This window comes from Chinchilla lanigera, unplaced genomic scaffold (assembly GCF_000276665.1).
Source record: "Chinchilla lanigera isolate Chin_1 unplaced genomic scaffold, ChiLan1.0 scaffold00003, whole genome shotgun sequence".
Classification (NCBI taxonomy): Eukaryota; Metazoa; Chordata; class Mammalia; order Rodentia; family Chinchillidae; genus Chinchilla; species Chinchilla lanigera.
The window spans coordinates 44,355,914-44,379,412 of record NW_004955404.1 but is presented as its reverse complement, the minus strand read 5'-3'; the positions used below and the strand labels follow the sequence as shown (position 1 = coordinate 44,379,412).

General features: G+C 33.4%; 1 protein-coding gene across 4 annotated transcripts in view; it reads left to right on the top strand.

Annotated features, from left to right (window-relative positions):
* Tdrd3 (tudor domain containing 3) overlaps positions 1-23,499 on the top strand; it is a 128,800-nt gene that overhangs the window by 78,546 nt on the left and 26,755 nt on the right. For all 4 annotated transcript variants that reach the window (XM_005374207.2, XM_005374206.2, XM_005374205.2 and 1 more), the window contains 5 exons: positions 1,032-1,172; positions 1,581-1,737; positions 2,501-2,626; positions 12,507-13,357; positions 18,638-18,763. In XM_005374207.2, coding sequence (XP_005374264.1) covers positions 1,032-1,172; positions 1,581-1,737; positions 2,501-2,626; positions 12,507-13,357; positions 18,638-18,763 — 1,401 coding nt within the window. The remainder of the gene's footprint in view (positions 1-1,031; positions 1,173-1,580; positions 1,738-2,500; positions 2,627-12,506; positions 13,358-18,637; positions 18,764-23,499) is intronic.

The window sequence follows — 23,499 nt, the reverse complement described above, 5'->3', positions numbered from 1 at the left end:
GTTTTCTTTACAGTGAAGAGGTAATGAACATCGAGACATTTCAAATCTGCTTTTTGCAGGAATTTCATAAACGAACAATTAATCAGATAATTTAATTTGATATTGTACAAATAACTATGGGATGCTTTTTAGTCATTTATTTGTATCATTCTGAAGTTCTTTGTATCATGTCTATAAAGTTCTTTGGTCTAGTCTTTTCATAATAGTTTTGAGAAGATAAGATAGTTTTGAGAAGAAATTTTCAAAGTTACTTATATGGTTTTTCAAATAAGTCAGGAAAAATAAATATAGATTTAAAAGTTTATATGTCATTATAAGAAGTGACATTTCACAATTAATGTAAATAATAATAAATTGATGGAGTTTCATTTCAAATTTGTATTTTATATACTACATATAAATTTATATTATATATACACTAAGATTATAGAATTATTACTGGACTGTGAACATGATTTAACTGATTCTTAGATAGTTTCATGCCTTGGCAAGATTAATCTTACCTTGTACTGGATTTAGAACCAGGTCTAGTACATACGTAAGATACTTTACCATAGACTCAGCACTCAGGAGGCTGAGGTAGGAGGATCGTTGCAAGTTTGAGACCAACCTGGGCTACAAAGTGAGCTCAAGGCCAGCTTGAACTGCATAGTGAGACCTTGTCTAGAAAAAAAAAAAGATATTTTACCATAGAAGCACTTAAACAATTAATTTTCATAGCAGTTTATTTTATTTTGTTTTGTATTGTTGTACATGCATTTAACAGGCACATGCAACATATTATTTTGTTGACCTGCCTTGTAGAGAACTACAGATTATAAATTATCTAATTTTTCTATAGCCTGACCTGTACCTGTGAAAAGAAGAAATTATAGGTAGTAGATATCTGTATTGTTTAAAAGGAATAAAGTATTTCATGCTTTCAAGTAAAACATAATCAAGAAAATTAACTAATTTTTCTTAGTAGTAGCTTAAGTTTTTAAGGTTACTTTAAAATGATGCTTACTTGTATCATCACATCTTTCTTTAAGACCAAGACTTTTGGAGGAGCAGGTGGCGGTGCCCGAAGTAATCTCAGTATGAATGCTGTTGGTAACCGGAGTAGAGAAGTTTTACAGAAAGAAAAGCCGACCAAATCGGAAGGAAAGCATGAAGGTGTCTATAGAGAACTGGTGAGCCTAAAGAGTCAGAGTTAATATGTTCTCCTTTTAGTAGTTTCACTCTTTCATTCTATGTATTTTCTTGGCATTTTTAGAGATGTGCTACATAAATTAAATTTTCGTTCTTCAGTGGAAAAATGTCAAAAGTAATCCATTTTTTCACCCTGAAAGTTTTTCACTCGTTTTTCTTCTTCACTTGTTTTGTGTTTGCAGTGGAATTTGTTAAGTTAGTAAATACTTGTGGCACAGCCCTATAGGCGCATAGATTTCTCCTTGAGTATTAGTATGTACAAACAGCTAGTAATTGTATTAATATGATGTTGTTCTACAAATATGTAATTTGCAGTTAATAGACAACAAATAGTTAAAATCATATACCTGGCTTTCTTACAGTCAGCATTTGCTCTTCATTCCTCACAGGTTGATGAGAAGGCACTGAAGCATATAACAGAAATGGGCTTCAGTAAGGATGCATCGAGGCAGGCTCTTATGGATAATGGCAACAATTTAGAAGCAGCATTGAATGTACTGCTCAACAGCAATAAACAGAAACCTGCTACAGGTCCACCTCCAAGAGGTATAATTTACTGGCCAATAATAAATTAGCAAATAATATTGTTTGCTTTTCAGGGCAAGGTATGTTACTGACAGAAGCTTAGTTTTATTACTGTGAGTGCTGTAACTTTATATAACTTTGTGATGAGTGGGAAGAACATGTGTTTTTAAACTGTAGAGACATTTGTAAGTTACTGTAAGTCTGTCTTCATCTTTATGTAAATTGTGTCTAACAGTGCCTTAACAGGGTGATTATGAGTAATAAAGAAAATATGACATGAAGCGACCAGTTCTATCACTTGTAGAACTATGCCACTTTGTCACTTAGTCACAGATGACTAAACAGTCTCTTGACGTCTTCAAATTAACAAGAAAATAACTTTTATTTGGTGTTACTCTTTAATCATTGCTTGGGCAAAGGTATTTTATTGGGATTTTAAAGTCCCAATTCTATATGCTTTTAAAAAATGTGATTAAAGAGGAGATTTATAAAAATATTTTTATTAAATGATAATTTATGTAAGCAAGTTCAGATTTCTGGGTAAATCATGTAGAAAATGAAAAGTAGTATTTAATATGATTTGAGAGCTTTTTTATTATGAAAGGAATAGACTATATAGAAAAATATGAAAGAAATACATGCAAAATCCTGTTTAAAATTATTGCTGATTTATTTTAATGTATTTTCTCCTTTTGTTTTTTCATATGATGTATGTATATACATACAAATACATCCATATATGTGGATATGTGTGTGTGTATATAATGTCGCTTGAAATCTTTAGGTAGAGGAAAAGGCAGAGGTCGAGTAAGATCAGAAGATGAAGAGGACTTAGGAAATGCAAGGCCTTCAGCCCCAAGCACGTTATTTGATTTTTTGGAGTCTAAAATGGGGAATTTAAGTGTGGAAGGTAGGCTACCTTAATATAGATTTCTTTTTTAAAAGATCACATACTGCTTGGAATTATACAAAAATGTTTAATAAAGAAACTTACTATATGAACTGGTACTCTTAGTGTTTAGAAATTTATTTAATCAATTTCCTATTTGACAAAGCACGGTAGAAAAATTTGTTACATTTTGCCTCTAATTATGTGATGAGTAATATCACCAAAATGATTTCCCCAACTTTACTCATAACAGCTGACAGGTTTAGCCATATAAACACGTTGTGTTAGAAGATTTATATAATCTTATATAACTTACTTTGAATGTAAAATTGATCTTTTCCACTTATTATTTATTGTATGAAAATGTGCACAAAGAATATGCTTTCACAGTATACTGTATTTCTTGATATGATATACTTTAGTGAGCAGCATGAGTACTGAAAAGAAAAATAAGTGTGTTGAGTATGTACAATTTTCTCTAAGTATAGAACATGGTAAATATTTTTTAAAGTAGTAATATCTGTTGTTGGATTATCACAGTGCTTGTGTTCAAATAAGCCTTATTTTACTTAATAATGGTCCCAAAGTGCATGGACAGTGATGGTGGCAATTTTATTAAAGTATATTGTTACAATTTGGTATTTTATTAGTTGTTGCTAATCTCTTACTATGAGTGATTTATAAATTAAACTTGCATAGGAAGTAAATACAGTACAGAGAGATTGGTATGATTTATACTGTAGTTTCAGGCATTTACTAGAAAACTTGGAATGCATCCCCTATGGTTAAGGGAGGGCCACTGTTGTTGAAAAGAACATCTCTTAACTTTAGCTAGTTTTTAGCTAGCTGTTTCTTTCTGCTCTCTTGTGTTAAACTTGCCATTTTGTCTCTTGTAACCAAAACCTGTAACTTTCCATTGTCCTGACATATTCATACCAGGTTCTTTAAAGCATTAGCTGTATTAGTTAGGCAGCCTCAGTTCCAACCCAGTGGACTATGGGTTAACTGTACACAAGAAGATGACAACTTCCTGTTAGGGGATGCCACTGTGTTTGAGTGGTAGTTTATTAAGGGACAAACTGGAAAAATCTCCAAAAATTATCCTGAGAAAATGTATGATTTAAAAAAAATCATGTCAATGAAAAGATGTTGTCCTGTCATTAACATGTTGCTATATAAATCACTATGTTATATTTCAACTTTGTAAATATATTTTAAAAGGTAGCTAATCTAAGTGTTGTACATAATTACCTAGGTATCTGTGATTTCTAAGTTGAATTATTTCAGAGACTTTAATCATTCTGAATGTATTATATATGTGGATATTTTCTTAAATTAATAACATATCCAACGTTAAAGCACAAATATCTCCAAAGTTTCCATAGGGCCAAACCCAAAGGACTTAGCTTGTCAGAATTAGTCTCTAAAATGTGAAGAAAAGAGATTGTCTAGATTCTGTGAATTCTTTTAGCCCACAGTTTCATTAGAATGCTGTAGAGGCACTTAAATTCAAAGATCCAAAAGGCTTTGCTCAGAAGTTTTGAAATTTTGTGTTTATATTATATTTGATAAAGTTGAACATCAGTGACTTGAGGAAACTTAAATGTGTAGAGATTGCATATTAAGCCTACATATTTTAACTTGTTTTATTTCTTGATATATAATTAATTTTCTTTGGTATTTAGGTTTGCTAAAAATGGATTTTGCTTTTTTCAGAATACTAGAATATATGAGCATCTTTATTATTTCTGCCATTCTATTTTTCCTCAATTGTCCACTCATCTAAATATTTATTTAACCATAAAATAAAATGAGAAATGTCATTAATTGATCATCTGCAATGTGCCAGGAACTGTGCTAGATGATTTGCATATTTTTTGTTGTTATTTTGTTTTTTAGGATTTTTTGCAGTGCAGGGGCTTGAATCCAGGGTCTTTGCATTAAGCTACATTTCCAGCAGTGGTTCTCTCCCATTTTTTTTTGAGACAGGATCTCCCTAAGCTGCCCCAGCTAGACTTAAATTAGATCCTTTTGCCTCAGTCTCCCAGAGTGCCAGGAATGGAGTTAGATGAAAGTTTTACCATATGGGTTTGAGGTGATGGGTTATTTCTCTTCCTGCTTATCCCAAAATATTTAAAAAAAAATTTTTTTTATAAATTATGAGAAATATAATCACCTATTAGCTACTTGTGTTTATATATACCTTCAAGAGATGAGAAATAGTCCTGGTTATATGCTTTGTAATTTCAGAATCATGAAAAATATAGTTATAGAAGAAATAGGAGAAACAAAGTATATAAATTTTAGCCAGAGTTTTTGAGCCAAAGCATTCTATGATCATTAGAATATACACATATTCAATATCCAAAGATATTTTATACTAAAGCCCTGATTTATATAATTGAAAAAATGAGTTGAGAATTTTGAGGTATAAAAATGTATAAATTGGGCCGGCATGCTAGTACATGACTGTAATCCTAGCACTTGGGAGGCTGAGCCAGGAGGATATCTGTTACTATGTATAGATATAGATATAGCCTGGGCTATGTAATGAGTTCACGGTTAGCCTAAACAACATAGTGAGACTCTGTCTCAAAAAAACTTTTTTAAATATGTACATTGGCTTAAATATTGACATAGAAAAATTGTGAAGCATTCTGCTTCTGTAGTTATGTAAATTATGTACTAGTCAGTACTGTCTTTTTGTAACATATACCTTTAGTAATTTTTTTGTCTTGCTTTAATTGTTAAAGCAATATATTTCAGCTGTTCTTCAATCAGCCTTTATACTAGTAGGTAACCTGTTACATTGGGGTGCCATGACCTTTTAAGAATGCTGTTCTAGTCCATAAGTAGACATTTCTGTGATATTTTAGTTATTGCAGTACAAGGGATTAAATCTAGGGCCTTCACACTCAGTTACATTTTCTAGCCCATTATTATTATTTTAATTTGAGACACTATCTTAATATGTTGCTAAGTTGACTAGGCTGGAGTTGAATTTGTGATCCTCCTGCCTTTGTGTCCTGAGAGGTAGGGTTATGAGTGTACCACAAATACCTGACTTTCTTTTGGTATGTCTTTTGAGAAATCTTCATTAATTTTTAATCCTAATTAAAGTGGCTTGAAATTTCACTAGCATGATTTTATTTCTTCTTCTTCTTCTTTTTTTGGTGTTTGGTTTTTGGCTTTTGAGATAGGGTCTCACCATTTATTCTACTGTAGCCTTGGCTGGCCTCAAACTCACAGTGATCTTTCTGCCTCAGCTTCCCAAGTGCTGGGATTACAGGTGTGTGCCATGATACCCAACCTAAATTAAAGAGTTTTAATTTTTGTCTTATTATAGCTTAGCATGAAACTCATAGTAACATATGTTGCAGAGATAATATTAAACCCGCAATTATCATAGCTCATGATTCTGGAAAAAGTTAATCAGCTTGAAGATTACATTAGTTAAATTTAAGTCTTTGTCTTTGAGTAATGCTTCCTCTGATAGTTTCAATAAATCCGATACTATATCCCTTCTGTTTCTACAACTTTTGTATTAAATGACTTACGTTATGACTTTTTTAGTATATGTTCTTCATGAAATATTGTTTGAATTAAAACAAATTAACCAAAGTTATTGCATCTAAATGGTTTCTAACTCATGAATCTAGTGCTTTATGTATGCTATGGTTTGTGTCTAGAGATCCCCCCAAAGCCTGGTGCAGTCATGGGGCGGGCTTCTAGAATTTTTGATTGAGTCATGGTCCAGTGCTGGACTTATAGGTGACTTTGCATGTCCTTTGAGCATGCCTGGACAGATACAGTATTTTTGCAGTTGTGTTGTTGCTGTCACTGTTTCTGTAGAATTCTATGATTTGTTCATTTGCAGGAACAATGATCTGCCTTGGGTACATCCTCAGCCCTCTTTGAGACAGCGTCTTGCTAAGTTGTTAAGGTGGTCAGCCTCTGCTCAAACTTGTGATCCTTCTACCTTAACCTCCCGTAGTGCCGAGATTATAGGTGTGCACTATCACAGCCAGCTCCAAATGTTTTTAGTTAACCTTTTCATTCTTTTTCTTAAGGGGGTTGAGGACACTAAAAATTAATCTTATGAATGTTAAATATAATAAATATGTTTATTTTAAACATTCTTCAATTTAGTGTGTCATAGGTATGAAAGAATTTAAGGATAATAGGAAAGCAACTGTTTATCTTTGAATAACTAATGAAAACAACATATTAGATTAAAACTAATGTTAATTTCTATGTGATCATTTTTTCCCTCCTCACATTTGATGGTTTTTTGTTGTTGTTGTTTTTTTCCGGTACTGGGAATCAAACTCACAAACTTGCGCTTGCCAGGCAGGCGCTGTGCCGCTGAGCTAAATCCCCAGCCCCCTTGATGTTTGTATTTAGTGCAAATGGACATCAGTGTTGGGATACTGGAACACAGTGTTTTCCCTTTGAAGTTAGTAGTGATGATTAAGGTTTTACTCAGAATTTATGAACTAGGACCTTTGTATGTGGTGTTCTCTCTTCTTGGACTATTGTTCCCTACTTTCATTGTATTCTCATTCTTCAGGGTTCAGCTGAAATAACCACTTCTTTATTTTTTTCATCATTAATGTGCCCCCACACATACACTCCTCTCACTTTTATCGTAAAATTTTTTATCATAAATTTTAATCATGGTTTTAAGCCATATTATTCATTGTACTTGTTGTCTACCTCTTCCCATTATTACTGAAGTACCACACAATAGAAGGGTTACCTTCTCCTTCATCTACAGTGACTGGGATGGTGTTGACCCCATCTGTAGTTGGAGTTTAGTAACTATAATGAGTGGCTGCAAAGATAAAAGAGTTAACTAGCTTTATCTCAACTTCACAAAGTCACACAGAGTTAGGACTGTTATTTAATTTGAGCAGCCATTCTAATTCAAAGGAACCTCTATAGACCCAATAGAAAGCAATCCTACATATATTTCCAAATTGAATCTTCATAATAATCCTGTGGTAAGTATCATCATCCAGACTCCATCAGTGAGTAAACTGGGGTTCTTTGTGACTTTGTAGGTCCATTATAAGAAGCAAGAGAAGCAATTTATTTGGTTTCAAGCTCAGTATTCTCTAAGCAAATCAAAGATGGCTTTTTCTACACTAATTTGTGTGTGTGTGTGTGTATGTGTGTGTGTGTGTGTGTTGTGCCAGTCCTTTCCTGTTTTTGAGTGTTGGGCCAGTCTTTTCCCTGTAATCATTTGAGCTCCATCTAAATCGGCCCTCACATGCTTTGGTCACACCTCTCCTAGAGAATGAAAACAGAGGACTGCATTTCTGTTTCCAAGGTCGTCCCCTTAGCTCAGCACAGGTGATAGTGTTAAACACAGAATTTTGAGCTGGAGTCTGGTTCCATTCCCATTGTTTTTAGTATTCTGTCTTTTAGCCAATATTTAGTGACTACCACCTGTTTTCCTCAATTTATGGTATCTTAACAAATGGGGGAAAATATGAATTACAATTCAGACCTCGTGTTCAGTTTGGTTATTATCTAACAATATTTAAAATAGCTTATTTAAAAAACAATGCCATAATGTTAAGTGAAAGAAATCAGACACACAAGCTTAAACATGGCATTATCTGTCTTACATGAAACTCAAAATATAAATGAAGTGCAAAACAAGAGATAGATAATAAAACACAGGGAGGTAGACCTTTCTCAAATGGGAAGGAGAGCAAGAGATGGAGGCAAGTGTGCGGCAGGGGAGGGGAAGGGGGTGAGAAAAAGGGTTAAGGTGTATTATGTACCTGTACCAGCTCCCCACAAGGAATGTGATAGTGTACTACAGACATGCACGGATGAAAAAGAGGAACAAAACACCAGAAACCCCTCCAGTTTCAGAGGTGTAGTGGGATAAACTCTAATGGCTGAACGTGTGTAATATATTTTTTAGGTGTTTCAAGTATTTTTTGATGTATGTCTTATAAAAAAATATAATGAACCATTAAAAAATGCAGTACTGAAATGAGTGAGATACCTCTGCTCACTGACTTGGAAAGATGCCCATGAAATACTTTTAATTTAAAAAGTAGATTGGAGCCCATGAGATGTAACATAAGTTTGCTTTTCTGTTGTTTAAAAAAAAATAAGGTTAAGTCTGTATGACATATGTAAAAAAGAATAACTTCTGAAAATGGTAACAGTGACTAAGGAGGGAGGCGTCAACGGGCAGTTTTATAAAGGTAGGATTTGAATTATTTTTAAATTTCTAAATATTTCTTAGCATTTTTAATTTTTATTAGTATTTGTAGTACGTAATGAAAAAATTGGCAGCTCTAGATTTTACTTGGAGAATATTTATGTTTTTTAAGTGAAAAACTTAGATAATGGTACTGATTATCTCATATATCTATGTTTTCTCTGCAATGATTTATAACATGGCAGTAAAGGAGTTTTTATTAGAAAATTCTCTGTACCCTGCTTTCAAAAATAAAAAATTAAACAAGGTTAGTATTCTAATTAAAGGTGAAGCTAGTGGTAGTAAAATATGTAAATAGAGAAGTACCATATCCATTGTTGGTTTTTCTTAGTTCTCCTTAAGTTTATTTGCGTAATTGTAATGTTAATAATAGTAATAGTGATAGTGTCAGCTAACATGGGCTTATTAAAGCAAGATACTGCTGGGGACTTAGCTCAGCGGCTAAAAGCGCCTGCCTGGCAAGCCCAAGGTCGTGAGTTCGGTTCCCGGTACCTGAGAAAAACCAAAAAAAAAAAAAATAAAATAAATAAAGCAAGATACTATTGTAAGAACTTAGCATATGTTAACTTTCTCCTCTGAAGTGTATAGTTTAATATTATACTATCGTTAAAGATGAGGCTGAGAAAAGTTGAATGTCTTGCCCAAAGTTACAGAACTAGTAAATGGTAGAACTAGTAAACAGCACACTATGCTTTCTCCAGGTGCCAATCTGTGAGCTTGTGAATACCAGCCTAGTTATCAATAGTATGTTTAGCTTTTTTCATTAATGAAAAGAGATTATTAATTTTAGATGAGGATTTTGGCAGTCCTACTCTCCAAGTTTATTTTCCAGTCTATCAGGCGTTGTTAAAGAACATTCATGATTTCTGCCTCTTACCACAATGAAGAGAGGTTGGTGTTAAAATTGTAGCTAATAGATTGTTGGTTACATTCTGTTGTTTTTCTGAGTAGGCACTTTGATATAATGAAAAAAAACATGGGCTTTAGCTGCAATTAGATTCCAGCTCATTCTGGCTTTTCTAACATAGTCTTTAGTTGAGGCGCTATGTTAATGTTTCATCACTTGTAAAGCAAGGATGATAATGTTGCCCTTTTGGGCTGATTATGAGGAATACATGAAATAATGTAAGGCTTTTTATGTACTTAGGCACATAGTAAGATCTTAATAAATATTAAGGCACTTCTTCAGGTAGATGTATGGGTTAATCTTGGGAAACAAAATAACTTTTTGTACTATGAAATGGAGATATAACTGCTGTTGGAGAGTGAATATTCTTCAAAAACTATTAATATTTTAAGATGCCTGTTAAATTCAGTATCCTTATATACAGATTGAAATGACTGATTTGTTATTAATGTATTATTAATAAGTTCATTTTGAGTGACTCTTATGTTTCAAATCATAGTGACATAAAATAGTGTGGTCAATTATTTTGTAAGTATGCATTTATTATTGTTACAGTGATTGTACACCTGGTATATGTTGCTAATTGGTCCCTTGCATAGTTTATAGTCTTGATAACATCTCAAAAAGAGTGACAGAAAGCAAGTAATTTCTGACTGCAGAACTGAGGAGTTCTCTTTCCATTTGGTTTGTGGGATATTTTATAATTTACCTAAAATGCCCTTTCTCACAGTTTAGTAACTGAGTGTGTATATTTTGCTGTTTATTCAATAGATTAGCTCACTTTCAAAACATTTATTTTTATCTTTAACTTTATTACTTAATTAACTAATATACAATATATTGAATTGAAGGAAATCTGAGAATGAAGAAACATTTAAGAACCTTTCTTGACTGAATAAAATGCATATAGTATGAAAATTACCTTTTAAAAATACATTTTTACTTTATCTATGTACTTAGTTTATATTATTTTAAAAACTAACTTCTTTCATAGATTTTACGTTTTTATGGTAGTTCACATTGAAGCCAGACTTTTACACTGAGCCACATCCTCAACCCTTTTATATTTTAAGGCAGGATCTTGCTAAGTTACTGAGTTGCCCATGCTGGGTTCAAATTTGCAAACCTCCTGCCTTGACTTCCCAAATGCTGGGAGTACAGGCATATGCCACTACACCCAGCTGACTACTGCTGTGTTATCTCAGTGTAATAATGGAGATTATTGCTCTTATTCTCTAATAATATCTGGGGAAAATGCCAGCACATGTTTTCTGTTGAAGTACTCATTGTGCCCTGCTTATGCTCATAACTGTTATCGCTTCCCTGAATCATTACTTCTGAACAAAATAAACAGTATTGGCACAAACAAAAGGGCACTATTCATTTTTTACCAAAGAAAAATTTAAAATTTAGTACAGTTGTGAAGATATTTGTGTTATGTTTAAAACATATATTCTTGGGTGTAGCTTCTCTTTACATGGTCCTTGCTAAGGTTTGAAATCGCATATTTGAAAAATCTTTGTCACAATTAATGAATAGGTGGTTTGACTCAATATGGAATTTTACTTAGCAAATTACTTTCAAAAGTGTTCAAATTATATTAGAATGGCTTCTGCTTTTAGTGGTTCTGTTGGGAAATTTTGTTGTTTTATTATTTTTGTTGCCATTTAAAATTTTGATATTTAATCTATTACTCATTTTTTCACTCAGAACCTTTAAAAATCTTTCCCATGTTCCTGTTGTTCTACATAATTTATCTGATAACTTTTTGCTTCCAGTGGGTGTTCAGAAATACGTGCAGTGTTTTAGTGATTATAGTGACTTAGGGATACAGGGAAGAGTGTTTTGGCATTTAGTGTTTGAGGGTTCCTGAGGTTTTCTTCCAGTGTGGGGAGCATATTTAGTCAAAGTTAATAGTGTCCATCTTTGAAAATGTGATCCTGGGGAAATACAAAAATAATTATGACTTGTGCATTAATTCTGTATTGTTTGACAAAAAAGCATTGTTCATAATGTTGCAGATGTGCTATGTGAAACAATTAAGAAAGAAACTAAATGAGATGGTATAAATAGAAATAGAATAAAAATTACTATGTGAAATAGAGCTATTAAGATATCATCTATAGCTGTATTTTTACTATACTGCTGCTTTTGGTTTCAAGATGGAATTATCTATTTAATATACTTGGTAACATTTTAATAATTTTTTTCTGTATTTCCAAGTAGTACTTGTTCTTACTTTGGTAGGTTAAGAAATTGTTAATTCTTTTCTTTAGTAAGATAAATATTTGTAATACAAAAGGTACTTCCAGATCTAGACAAATTTGAGAAGGCTAGAAAATACATTATTAGATTAGGGTAGAATCCAGAAAGAGGGGGAGAAAGTACTGTACTTGTACAGTTTCATAGTTATTTCTACTTCATTACTTCTTTGGAAAATGAATTATCAAAATCACATGTGCAGATAGCTGTAAGAGCACAAACATTCAGTGACAGTGCTGAGTGACTTTTGATTGTGGAACGTTTTTTCTTGGCTTATATCATTGCTTTACTTCTCTAATGTGTGTAAGCAGGAAAACTGGGTTAGAAATATGGAACACCAAGGAAGCAGAGCAGAGTTAGGACAATGGAGTGGGAAAATATTAAAATAGTAGTTTGATAATTTTCTGTTAATGTAAGAATTTGAAGCATTTAAAAATAAGGAGTGTATTTTTCATTTAACATGAATGTGATATACTTTTACCTTTCAGAACCGAAGCCACAGCCACAGCAGCTTCATCAGGGACAGCACAGAATGTCGAATACTGAACAAAATGGAGTAAAAGATAATAATCAACCACGTCAACTTTCTCGTCATGATACCAGGCAGCCAAGAAATGAAAAACCTCCTCGTTTTCAAAGAGACATCCAAAATTCAAAGTCACTTTTGGATGGCAGTGGATTGCCTAAAAATAGAGTTTCTGAAAGACCAAGTGTTTCTTCAGGATCGGAAGTATGGGCTGAGGAGAGAATCAAATGTGATAGACCATATTCTAGATATGACAGAACTAAAGATACTTCGTATCCTCTAAGTTCTCAGCACAACAGTGGTGCTTTTAATAAAAGAGATAACGCTATGCAAACCAGATCAGGAAAAGGTCCATCTTACGCAGAGGTAAAAGAAAACCCACTTCCTCCAGAATTCATAGATTATAATAATCAAAAACGTGGGAAAAGAGAAAGCCAAACTGGTAATCCTGATAATTTTTATGACAGGAAATCACGAACAATAAATAATGAAGCTTTCGGTGGTATAAAAATTGAAAAACATTTTAATGTGAATACTGATTACCAGAATCCTGTCCGAAGTAATAGTTTCATAGGTGTTCCAAATGGAGAGACAGAAATGCAATTGAAAGGGAGAAGGGTAGGACCGATTAAGCCAGCAGGAGCTGTCATAGCTATACCCTATGGAGAGAAAATATTTTACAATAGTGGGCCCAAAAGAAGATCCGGGCCAATTAAACCAGAGAAAGTGCTAGAATCATCTGTTCCTGTGGAGTATGCAAAAATGTGGAAACCTGGAGATGAATGTTTTGCACTTTATTGGGAGGACAACAAGGTATGGATATTGTTAAGTTGTTGTATATAATAATATTACTGAATGTCACATTCTGGTGCGATTTCACAGAAAGCCATTACTGTGGGACTGAATTGTATTCTACAGTTGTACCTATTTAAAGCCTTTAAGTAGATTTATAGATACATAATGTACAAAGGTAAGGAAAGGAATGTTTAATATTTTTTCTGGATACTTAGGTGGAACGTTCCCCACCAAATTTCGCTTAAACAAGTCTGGTTTTAACTTACGTATCAGAAAAGTATTACAAAAGTGGTTAAAAATAATCCAGCTTTATTTCACTTACCATTTGCTGAATTATGTTTGCGTTTCTTTCTGGTTAGATTTTACTGATTCACAAAGAAGAAAATCAGTATTTCATTTAAACAGAGTATACCACAGTCAGCCTTTAAAAAAAAAAAAAAGTACATGTTATTCACCTTGTAACAGGTAATTTAATTATTATTAATTGTTATTATTACACTGATAATCCAGACATTCTTGAAGTCTACCCAGTGAGGTGGCCCAAAGGGAAAGAAGGATGTCATGAGGGAAAAGGGAAGGAAAGATTAGGAGGCTGAGTGAGTACACGGCATCAAGTCAGAGCTTGTCCAGAGCAGGGAGACCAACACAGTGAGAACAGGAAGGGAAGAGGGGAGACGGCCTATCGGAGAGAACACGGTTTTTCCAAGTCCCCCTTTGCCCGTCACCATATGTACTACTCTCATCCTTGACAGCCTGTCTCAAACATCACCTCTTAGAACAAGCATTTTTTTATCTTCTGTCTTCTCTTACATACATGAATCTTCTTCTCAACCAGTACCTTCTTTATTCACTTTTTTTTTTTTTTTGGTTTTGATTTTTTTCCTGTACCAGGAATCGAACTCATGATGTCACGCTTGGCCGGCAGGCACTGTGTCACTGAGCTAAATCATCAGCCCCCTTTATTCACTTTTTTAATAGCACAATTTGTAAATCTTTTTGATTTCGATTCTTGGATTGGTATCTCTTTCCCATATACTGATGCTAAGTTGCTTGAAAGTGGGACTGTGTTTGGTTTCTTTTGTAGGCCTGTTTCTCCCAAAGTGTAGGGATTTCATAATTGTTTGTTTACTCTGTTAGTGATTTAGGAGAGGATACTTATGTAGGAAGCAAATATAGTGGTGAAAGGACTAAAGAAATTAGCAAAAACAGAAGGGAGCTGCAGAATGAGGGATTTCGGTGACGTTAGTTTCATCTAAAGATAAAAAATAGTTGAAATAAATATGTCATAGGATAGTTTTAATTGATAAGGTAAGGATGTGTCGGTGAGAGTTGAGTGGCTGAAGGGAGGATGGAGGTAAAGGTAACTAGATTTGAAGGAACTGAAATTCTGACTGAAGAATATGGATTGACCCTTTAGAAAGATGCTATATAGGACTTAGGACCTAGAATTAGGCCCTGCTGTGTTCAGAGAATGATGAGGTTTAAGTAGGGTGTTAATCATTACCTGATAATAGCAACAAAGAAGACAGAATACCACAGGTAGACGGCATTGGCTTTTAAAGTTTTTGTACGAATGTGGGATAGTATTTGTTTAGAAACAGCACCTCTGGGTTTTGAACATTTGTTAAAGGAGAAAGGGAAGAAAAGAGACAAAGTTATGTCTTTTTTTTTTTTTTTTTTTTTCCTAGAAAAGCAAAAGACTTTCCAGGAATAGTAATAGACTATATTTATGTCTCCTTGGTTGGAACTTTCCTATGGCCACTCTGGCTTTTAGGGAGGCTTGGGAAACAAATGCGGACTTTGTTTTGCTATCCAGATTCTTCCTTTCCTAGTGGTTTATCCAGAATGCTTTCCAGAAGTAAAGGATTGTTTGATTTGGGTAGAGGGATATTCCTTATAGCTATTTGTCCTTTACTGTAGACACAAGAGCAAATGAAGTAGCTGGAGGTTAGTCTTTATCAAGCCAATACTGTCTGCTATAAAGGAATACATGCTGTCAGATGTTTTTGTGAAAGCTTAAGATGACGATGAAAACTGTTTTCTGTGTCAGACAGCGTGAGGCTGTTTATGACCTTGACAAGTGACTGGAATTCAAGTTCAATCATTGTTTAAAAGGCTTGGTAAATGATACAGGCTTTCTATTTCAGTCCCGTAAGGGTTATGCCCTAAGTAGTAAAGGCAAACGTGAAACAGTTAACCCTTACAGAGCCTAAAACCAGCCTTCAACAGGATCAAAGGTATCCCCTTGATAGCATCCCTTGACAGATACCAAAGATATCTGTCTGCCTGCCAGAAGGAGAAAGAATGATTTGAATGAATGACCAGAAAAAAAATGAAACAACAAAGAATAACAGTCCTGTGTATTCAGATAGCAGACCAGTTCCTATCAATACTACTGAATTCAGCTATTGCTGCTAATAAATATATTTCACATGGTGCCAAAAGCACCTAGAACACAGCACCTTACACTACCCAGTGTTTCCATCATTGGAGTATTAGAGTACTTGGGTGATCTTTTAAGGTAAATACTTTGATTTAAGCTGATATGTATACTTTTCAGCTAGGATGAGGTCTGCGGGCTCTAAGTAGATTACACTATTAAGTATTGGAAGTGAGGGCAAACAGATACCTTGTGAAAGAGGAAATTATTCACTTTTTGACCTCTATTTTAAGAGGTAACTTCACTAGATAGTCAAGAATAGATGACTTTCTAATTTTCTAGCTATAGACAAGGATAGAAATTTAAGAAAAGGAATCGACTATAACTACCATTAAGAAACCATAATCTTAATTCATTATAATACTATTTTAGAAATAATGAGTTAGTATATGTTCCTTTAAAAAATTCATCACAGTACCTTGCCTTTTTTATTTTTATTTATTTTTTTTGTATCAGGAATAAAACTCAGGACCTTTGCTTACCAGGCAGGTGCTGCCTTTTTTAAAAGCATTATTTTCTTAGAGAAGGTTTTGAGAATCTGAGGCACTTCTCATTCTTCTAGACTACCAAACCTGTTCAGGTCTTTCTCTTTTCTCAACTGGAATATTGTAAAAACCTCCAAATCAGGTTCCTTGCATTAAACCTCATCCCCCTTGCTTTTGTCATTGATACTGCCACCACTGTGATCCTGGTTTCAAGCCATATCCTTTTTCCTAATTAAACTCTTCCACCTGTAGGATTAAGTACAGATTCTAGCAGGTCTATATATTCTGCATCATCTGACACTTTCTTACTTACACTAATTTCTTATTGATTGAACCATTTTCTCACATCATAGCATAGTAAATTAAAAACTTTTAGTTTCCAACACTCACCTCTATGTTTTATGTTTCTGTAACTTCCCCTTGAACACCCTTCTTAGCACTTTATGTGGTGTGCTTAAAAAGTACGGTGAATGCTTAATTTTTGAAAAAACAAAAGGTACTACAGTAAAAAACACCTGGGCATTCATCCCCATCACAATACTTTGCCGCACTTTGAACATGTTGATCCCTTTATTCTTGCCACTCTGTGAAGCAGGTCTGGAAGTCCTCTTTGTCAGTATCGTTAGTTGCACTGTTGTGGCCGCTGTGATGCCATGAATTGATTCAAAGCATTTACTTTTTGTAGTCATTTTGGTTTTGGGAAAGAGCCTAAAGTCAGACAGGACCAGATATGGTGAATAAAGTAGATGAGGACACATCATAATGTTTTAATGAGCTCGCCTTTCTGTTGAATGACACTTGGCAGCAGCATGCACTATATTTTTGGTCACACCTCATAAAGACACTAAACAAGGCTTTTAGAACTGCTTCAGAAAATGGCAGAAATGTTGGGATAAGTGTTTCTGAAATGAGAGCAAATATTTTGAGGGGGATTAATGGCAATATTAATATAGTCTTCTATAATAAATATTTTTTAGTTAAACACAACACTCTTGATCAGTTCTTGCACATGGCTAAACAGTTTTAATGTTTGAATCTATTCTGTCTACTCAGGAAGTTCTTCACAAACTCTTCAGTTTTACTAAGTGCTATATGGCTACATTTTTTATTGTAGTGCTTTACAGATTATATAGAAGTTATTTTTTTATATGGATCATCTTTATTAAACTGAAAGGTAGATTTTTTATGGAATTAAATGTTTGGATTTGTTTGAGTATGATTTCTTAAATGAGGCTTTCAAAAACTCACCTCACCATCAGAGCTGTATTCTGGGGATTAAAGGTAAAAAACCAGATGCATGTGGTACTCATTCCTTCAGTAACCCCATGGCATCCTAAGGAATAAAAATTCAACTGTACATTCCTAAGAAAACATCAGCCTACTTGGTTCTCTAGGACATTGCATGATTGTTTGTTGAACTTACCTGAACGAACATAATTTGGGAAGCTTAGAGGTCAATCATGTAAGCAAAACAATTCATGAAACACAATAGTGAGAGGCTAAAAAATGAAGAGAAAGTGAAGGAGGAATGTTTCACAAAAACCCTAAGGTAAAGAAAATTCCAGCATGGTATCTCTATACTTGTTAGCATCCAGGCCTGGAAAAGAAACACATGGAATTACTTAAACTTTTGTAATATGAAATATACTAGTTACTCATGAATATACTAGATAAAAACCATCTTTATTTGAGATATATTAGGGTAACTTATTTTTAGAAAATATGGAGAATGTGATTTTTTTTACTTTTAGCATTTCCTGATTGTGGTGAACTTAAGAAATACTGCTAAGTAGATAGTGTTATAATCAAGCATCTGCCTGTCACAGTTTGAAGAAGATACGCTTTCAAAGCACATTATTTCTTGTTTTCATTCCACATTCATTGAGCGACATTCAGTCCTGTAATCCAGGTCCTGAACAAGTTGGCCTGTGTTGGGGAAGTACTCTAACTCAGTGATCTACTCTTAGTTTACCGATAAAGTTTTAAACTATAGTTATTACATAATCAGTTTCTAATGAACTTGTTAATGTGCATCAATCTTCAAACCCAGTAACACTGCGTAAAATGAAAGTTTTGATTTTACAGGGTTTCAACCCCTAGAAACCCAGATCAGAGTAATGTGCTCATACTGCCCAGTGTCCTCACCTCGCTCCCACCATCTGTGATGACTGAACAACGGCCTTTCTTGTTATACATTTGTATTTTTTGTGTAAGAATTACCAGTGTTAGTCAAAAAGTTACCTAAACATGAGTGTACTTTCTTAAAATATTGTACATTACTACAGTTTACCTCAAGAAGTTATATTTCCATCAAGCATTGCCTTTGTAGACAATATTGACTGTCATATTTAAGACTCTTTTTTGCTTCCCCAGTTTTACCGAGCAGAAGTTGAAGCTCTCCATTCTTCTGGTATGACTGCAGTTGTTAAATTTATTGATTATGGAAACTATGAAGAGGTGCTACTAAGCAATATCAAGCCCATTCAGACAGAGGCATGGGTATGTGATCCAAATTCTGTACAAAGGCACAAGCCATTTTGAAGAAGATCTATAGCTCTAAAAGATGAGTCATAATCCTACACACTTTGGAAGTGAAAATATATTTTGAATTTGTTTAAAATTAGCTACCCCAACATAAAATTTTACTTTAATACTTACACTGAACTAAAATAAAAATGAATGGGTTTAATTACTTTTCTTGTATACTGTGTTGTATTATGCTTTGGAAATAATCACCCTTATTACATGTTTGCCAAATCTTGTATATGTAAAATGGGTTTTTATGCATATTTCTTTCTTCCCAAAATGTTACTTTAAATTATATTAAATTATGTCCAGCAGTGATCAAATTTAAATCTGTTGCATATATGTATATTGTTTTTTATTTTAGTTACATGTAAAATTAAGAACTCTTAGGTTAAATAACCCATAGTTATTGTGGGCTGATCAGACCCGCCACCTCCCAAGCGAGTGGACAGCAAAGGCCTAAAGAAATGAGACAACTGTGATGATTTCAGGGCTCCAGGTGGGTTCAACTCTGTTACAGACTTCAAGCTTCTCTGGGTTGACCAAGAGTTCTCTGGGCAGCCTGTATTTATTTGGTTTACAAACAAGGGAGGGGGATACTGAAGAAAGTGCAGGAATCGGGGCAGGACTTGGGAATCCCTTTAAGGACTTTTCCAAGTAATATATTATGCTAATTTAAGAGAACTGTGTTATCTCCAGGAAGACCTTCACCTCTGCAGCTACAGTCTCCTTTAAGTTAATTGGGGTTGGAGCCAGATGTACTCAGCTGTGGCTTTATCTTGGCCTTTGAAGTGTCACAGCTTCACAGGCCAATACAGGCCTCAGTGGTGACCAGTGACTTATAGAGATTTACTTACTATGAGTCCACTGCCCTTCTTCAGACAGAGTGCCTAAGCTTCAGACAACTGACAAATTGATCAATATTAAATCCTGCTTAGAGCCACTTTGTATTGGTCTCCAACAAAGAACACCTTAAATTATATGTGAATTCACATTTCATTTACCCCCCCTACACATACTACTATACATATCTCTGGTTAATAATTATTTGACTAGTTACATTGCCAAATGTTTGTCAAAGCTATGTGCTAATGCTGATGATGTAATTTAGAGCCCATTGTCCTTGTAGCATCCATTTTATATAGGGTTTATGTCACTATATAGATAAATCCACACCTACATTAAGGCAGAAACAAGGGGACAAAAGATATTAGAATTAATTTCATAAAATTTTTATTTTTGTTCATTTTTTCAATTTATGTACTAGTAAGAAGGTAACTCTAACTGATAAATCATACTGGAAAAATTAAAGGGCTGCAAAGTTTGCTGTTGGTAAACTTATTATAACCCTTACTTTTTGCTGTTTCCTTAAATGTCAAAATATATCAGAAAATTATACTTCCAGAAAGTAATCTTCATCATTACAGCATACATTGTCTTTTCATGAAGTGCTTTTAGTTTTGGCCTTATAAGTTATTTTATGTGTTTATGGGTACCCTTACCCTTAAATATAAATAAAATAACAATATAAAACCTAGTAGAGGTAATTATGTTTGAGGCCAGCAATCTTTGTTTTCTTCCCTTTTGTACTAGAAAAACCATCATTTTCTAGATAATTTATCAACTTATATTTTATAGTAAAATATCATCATTGGCTTATACGTTTAATTAGGTCCTTAGAGTTCTGACTGAAATATTAATATCTAATTTATGTCATTGTTTTCTGGAGAAACTTGATTTAGCTATTTTTTTCTTTTCTGGTTCTCATATCATGGCAGTTTTTATTCTCTTTTTTCCATTAATATATTTTAATTTGGTTTTGATGCTAAAGTGTTTATTCATTGAATCTATATTTCAGAAGTTGAATAATGATCTACAGTTATTTATTATATGCTCCCAAATGTTTTTTGCTATTACCACCAAAGAGTCAAAGTAGGAATTTTAAATTATTTAGATTTTTTTTTAAAAGCCTTTGTAACAGATTAATTTTATTCTATTCTCCTTAAAGAAATGTATAGTTTTCTTCATTTCTTCTTTCCTTCCTTTTGCTGTCTAGGGTGGCCGTAGCTGATGAGCACATTTGTTAGCTCTTACTATTATGCTTCCATTCAGAAGTGTTTGGTCCTGAAATGTAATAATTTTCCTTCTGCCTTTAGTAATTAATTCCCCCACCTCTCCCCTGTTCTTATTTATCCTTGAATATATAGATCTGTGTAAACTTAGCTGGATAATAAATTTTATCAAATGCCCTAGACCATGTAATGATTCTGTTCTGAATGACAACATTTCATACTCTACTTATGTGTGCATACTCATCTGTGCTTGATTTTGGTGTTTTTTAAACTTTTTTCCGGCAGTCAACATAAAAGTCTATATAAGATACTTAAAATATTTTGCAGAAGGAAATAAGAAAGAATCACTAAATTTTTTGGAGACTTTCATATTTCTTTTCTCCTAGTTGTAGATGATCAAGTGATTCTTGATTTTTTTATAATTTTGTGTAAATTAATAAAACAGACATTTTTGGATCATGTACATTATATTGAGGAAAAGCTTCCTCTTTCTTTATCTCCATGAATGATTAACCTAGTTGAGAAAAACATCTTGAAATATAGAAGCCATCAGTGTCTTTATCTATCTCTATTTAAAAAATATGTATGTATGTATGTCTATATAAACATAACATCCTGTTCAGTAGTACAATATATGCCAATGGCCGTACATGCAATGTACTATTAGTATGGGATTCTCTTAGTCTCTGGGAGTATTAATATGGTTGTTTATAAACACTTTTTCTTTTGTAACCAGGGACTGTATGTAATAAGGTGTAAATTAAAGATGTTCATAATTACCAGAGTCAAAATATTCACTGTACTAATAAGAACATAACTAACAGACAGTCATACTAGGAAAATGAAAGGGCTACAAAGGTACAGAGGAAGTTGTTAGAAGTCTTTGTACAGTTATTCATCTACACTATCAATTGTGAAATTTTTAATTTTTTAACTCTTGCACTCCATATACACAGTATTTTTATTGTGAAATGATGCTACATCTTTTATTAAAGTTTATGTTTACTATTGGCAAAGGATTTGGAAAACCTCTCAAGTTTTCCTAAATGTACCAGTGATCATTTAGTAAAGATTTTTAAAAGTAGTTTGCAGAAAAAAAAATCAAAAATTGCCTGCATAAAAACCAAAAACCTGTATTGAAATCACTGCTTGTATTGTTTTTCAAAACATATAAGGGTAAATCATTAAAGGAAAAGCACGAACTATTAAGAGACTCAGTGACTAATGGTTTGTTATGTAAAAATTAAAATAAAAACCAAGTTAATACTTTAAATCTAAGTGTTAATGTTTTTATCATAATAGTTAGGAATTATTTGCCGTCTGTCTGTAGGCCAAATATTTATCTCCCTTTTCCATGTGGATGTACCTTTTACTTCCAGAGCATACTCAGGGATGACATTTTTAGATGGCTAAAATATATTTTGATTATGATTAAGTACTTTATTTCCTCCAAAATGATATCTTAAAATTTTTGATGTTATCATTGATAACTTTTGTTACTACCCTACCAATATTTCACTGGTTCCTTTGACTATAGTAAGATATTCTGTACTAATGTTCTTATTGTAATGAATTTCCTAATTATCACACATAATGTGAGATTTATAGTCCATTGTGAAGTGGATAAATGGTCTAGCTTTCTATCTTTTTTTTTTTTTTATAATGGTTTTTTGACTGTTGTAGGGGTTTCCTTATTTAAGCAAGGCAAATGAAGCATTGTGTAATCTCATATTACTTATAAAATTGTAAATGGAAAAACATTTTTATATTTCTCACCATTTTATGAGAAAACATTAGGGACAGTGAAAACCTACTGTTTGTGTTCCCTTTGAGCCTTTGCCAAATTGGTTCCTTTTAACTCTAAAACTAACACCAGGAAACTAGTAAAAAAGATGCCAGTGGCAATTTAGAAGCACTATACAGATCTTGGCGCTGCTGCTTGTGCAAACCTTTTTTGTGCTTTTTTTGGCTGCTGTTACTTCCGAATTGCTTTCCTAAGTTTGGACAGATACTCTCAGGTCCTGAATTTCCAAGTATATTGAGAACATAATGCTGTTGAGACTTATATCCCAGGAAATGTTTTAGAACACACTGGTATGTTATCTTTTAAAAAGTTTGTAGTATCTGCTTCTTTCTAGCAGGATATGACCCCTGTTCAGTAATTGTTCCCACTGGAAAAGTTATGATTGTGTATATAATGGTTAGTTCTAAGAGTGTAGCACACATATGACTTTGGGCAGTAATTCTGGAAAGTGGTAGGTGGATTATTGTCATCTTTTAGATGATCATCCTAAATGTTTTTCTGTAGAGTATTTATTCAACAGGTACTCTTTGCACATCTGCTAGGTTGTCAGGCATTGTTTGGTGAGTTGTATATATAAATCCACAAAACATACAAACATCTGTGCCCTCTGCACAAAGGTAAGAAAGTTGTAAATTTTGTTATATGAAGCAAACTTAGATATCTCTCTGAAGAATAAATAAGATCTTTATTCTTACCTCTTGAACTTTAAAACAAATACTAGAGGAGAAAATCCACTTATTTACTGAATAATGGACATGTATAGGTCTTTATTTTAATCTCAATTTGAGGATAAAGTTATTGTGGAAAAAAGTATACAATGAATTTTTTATATT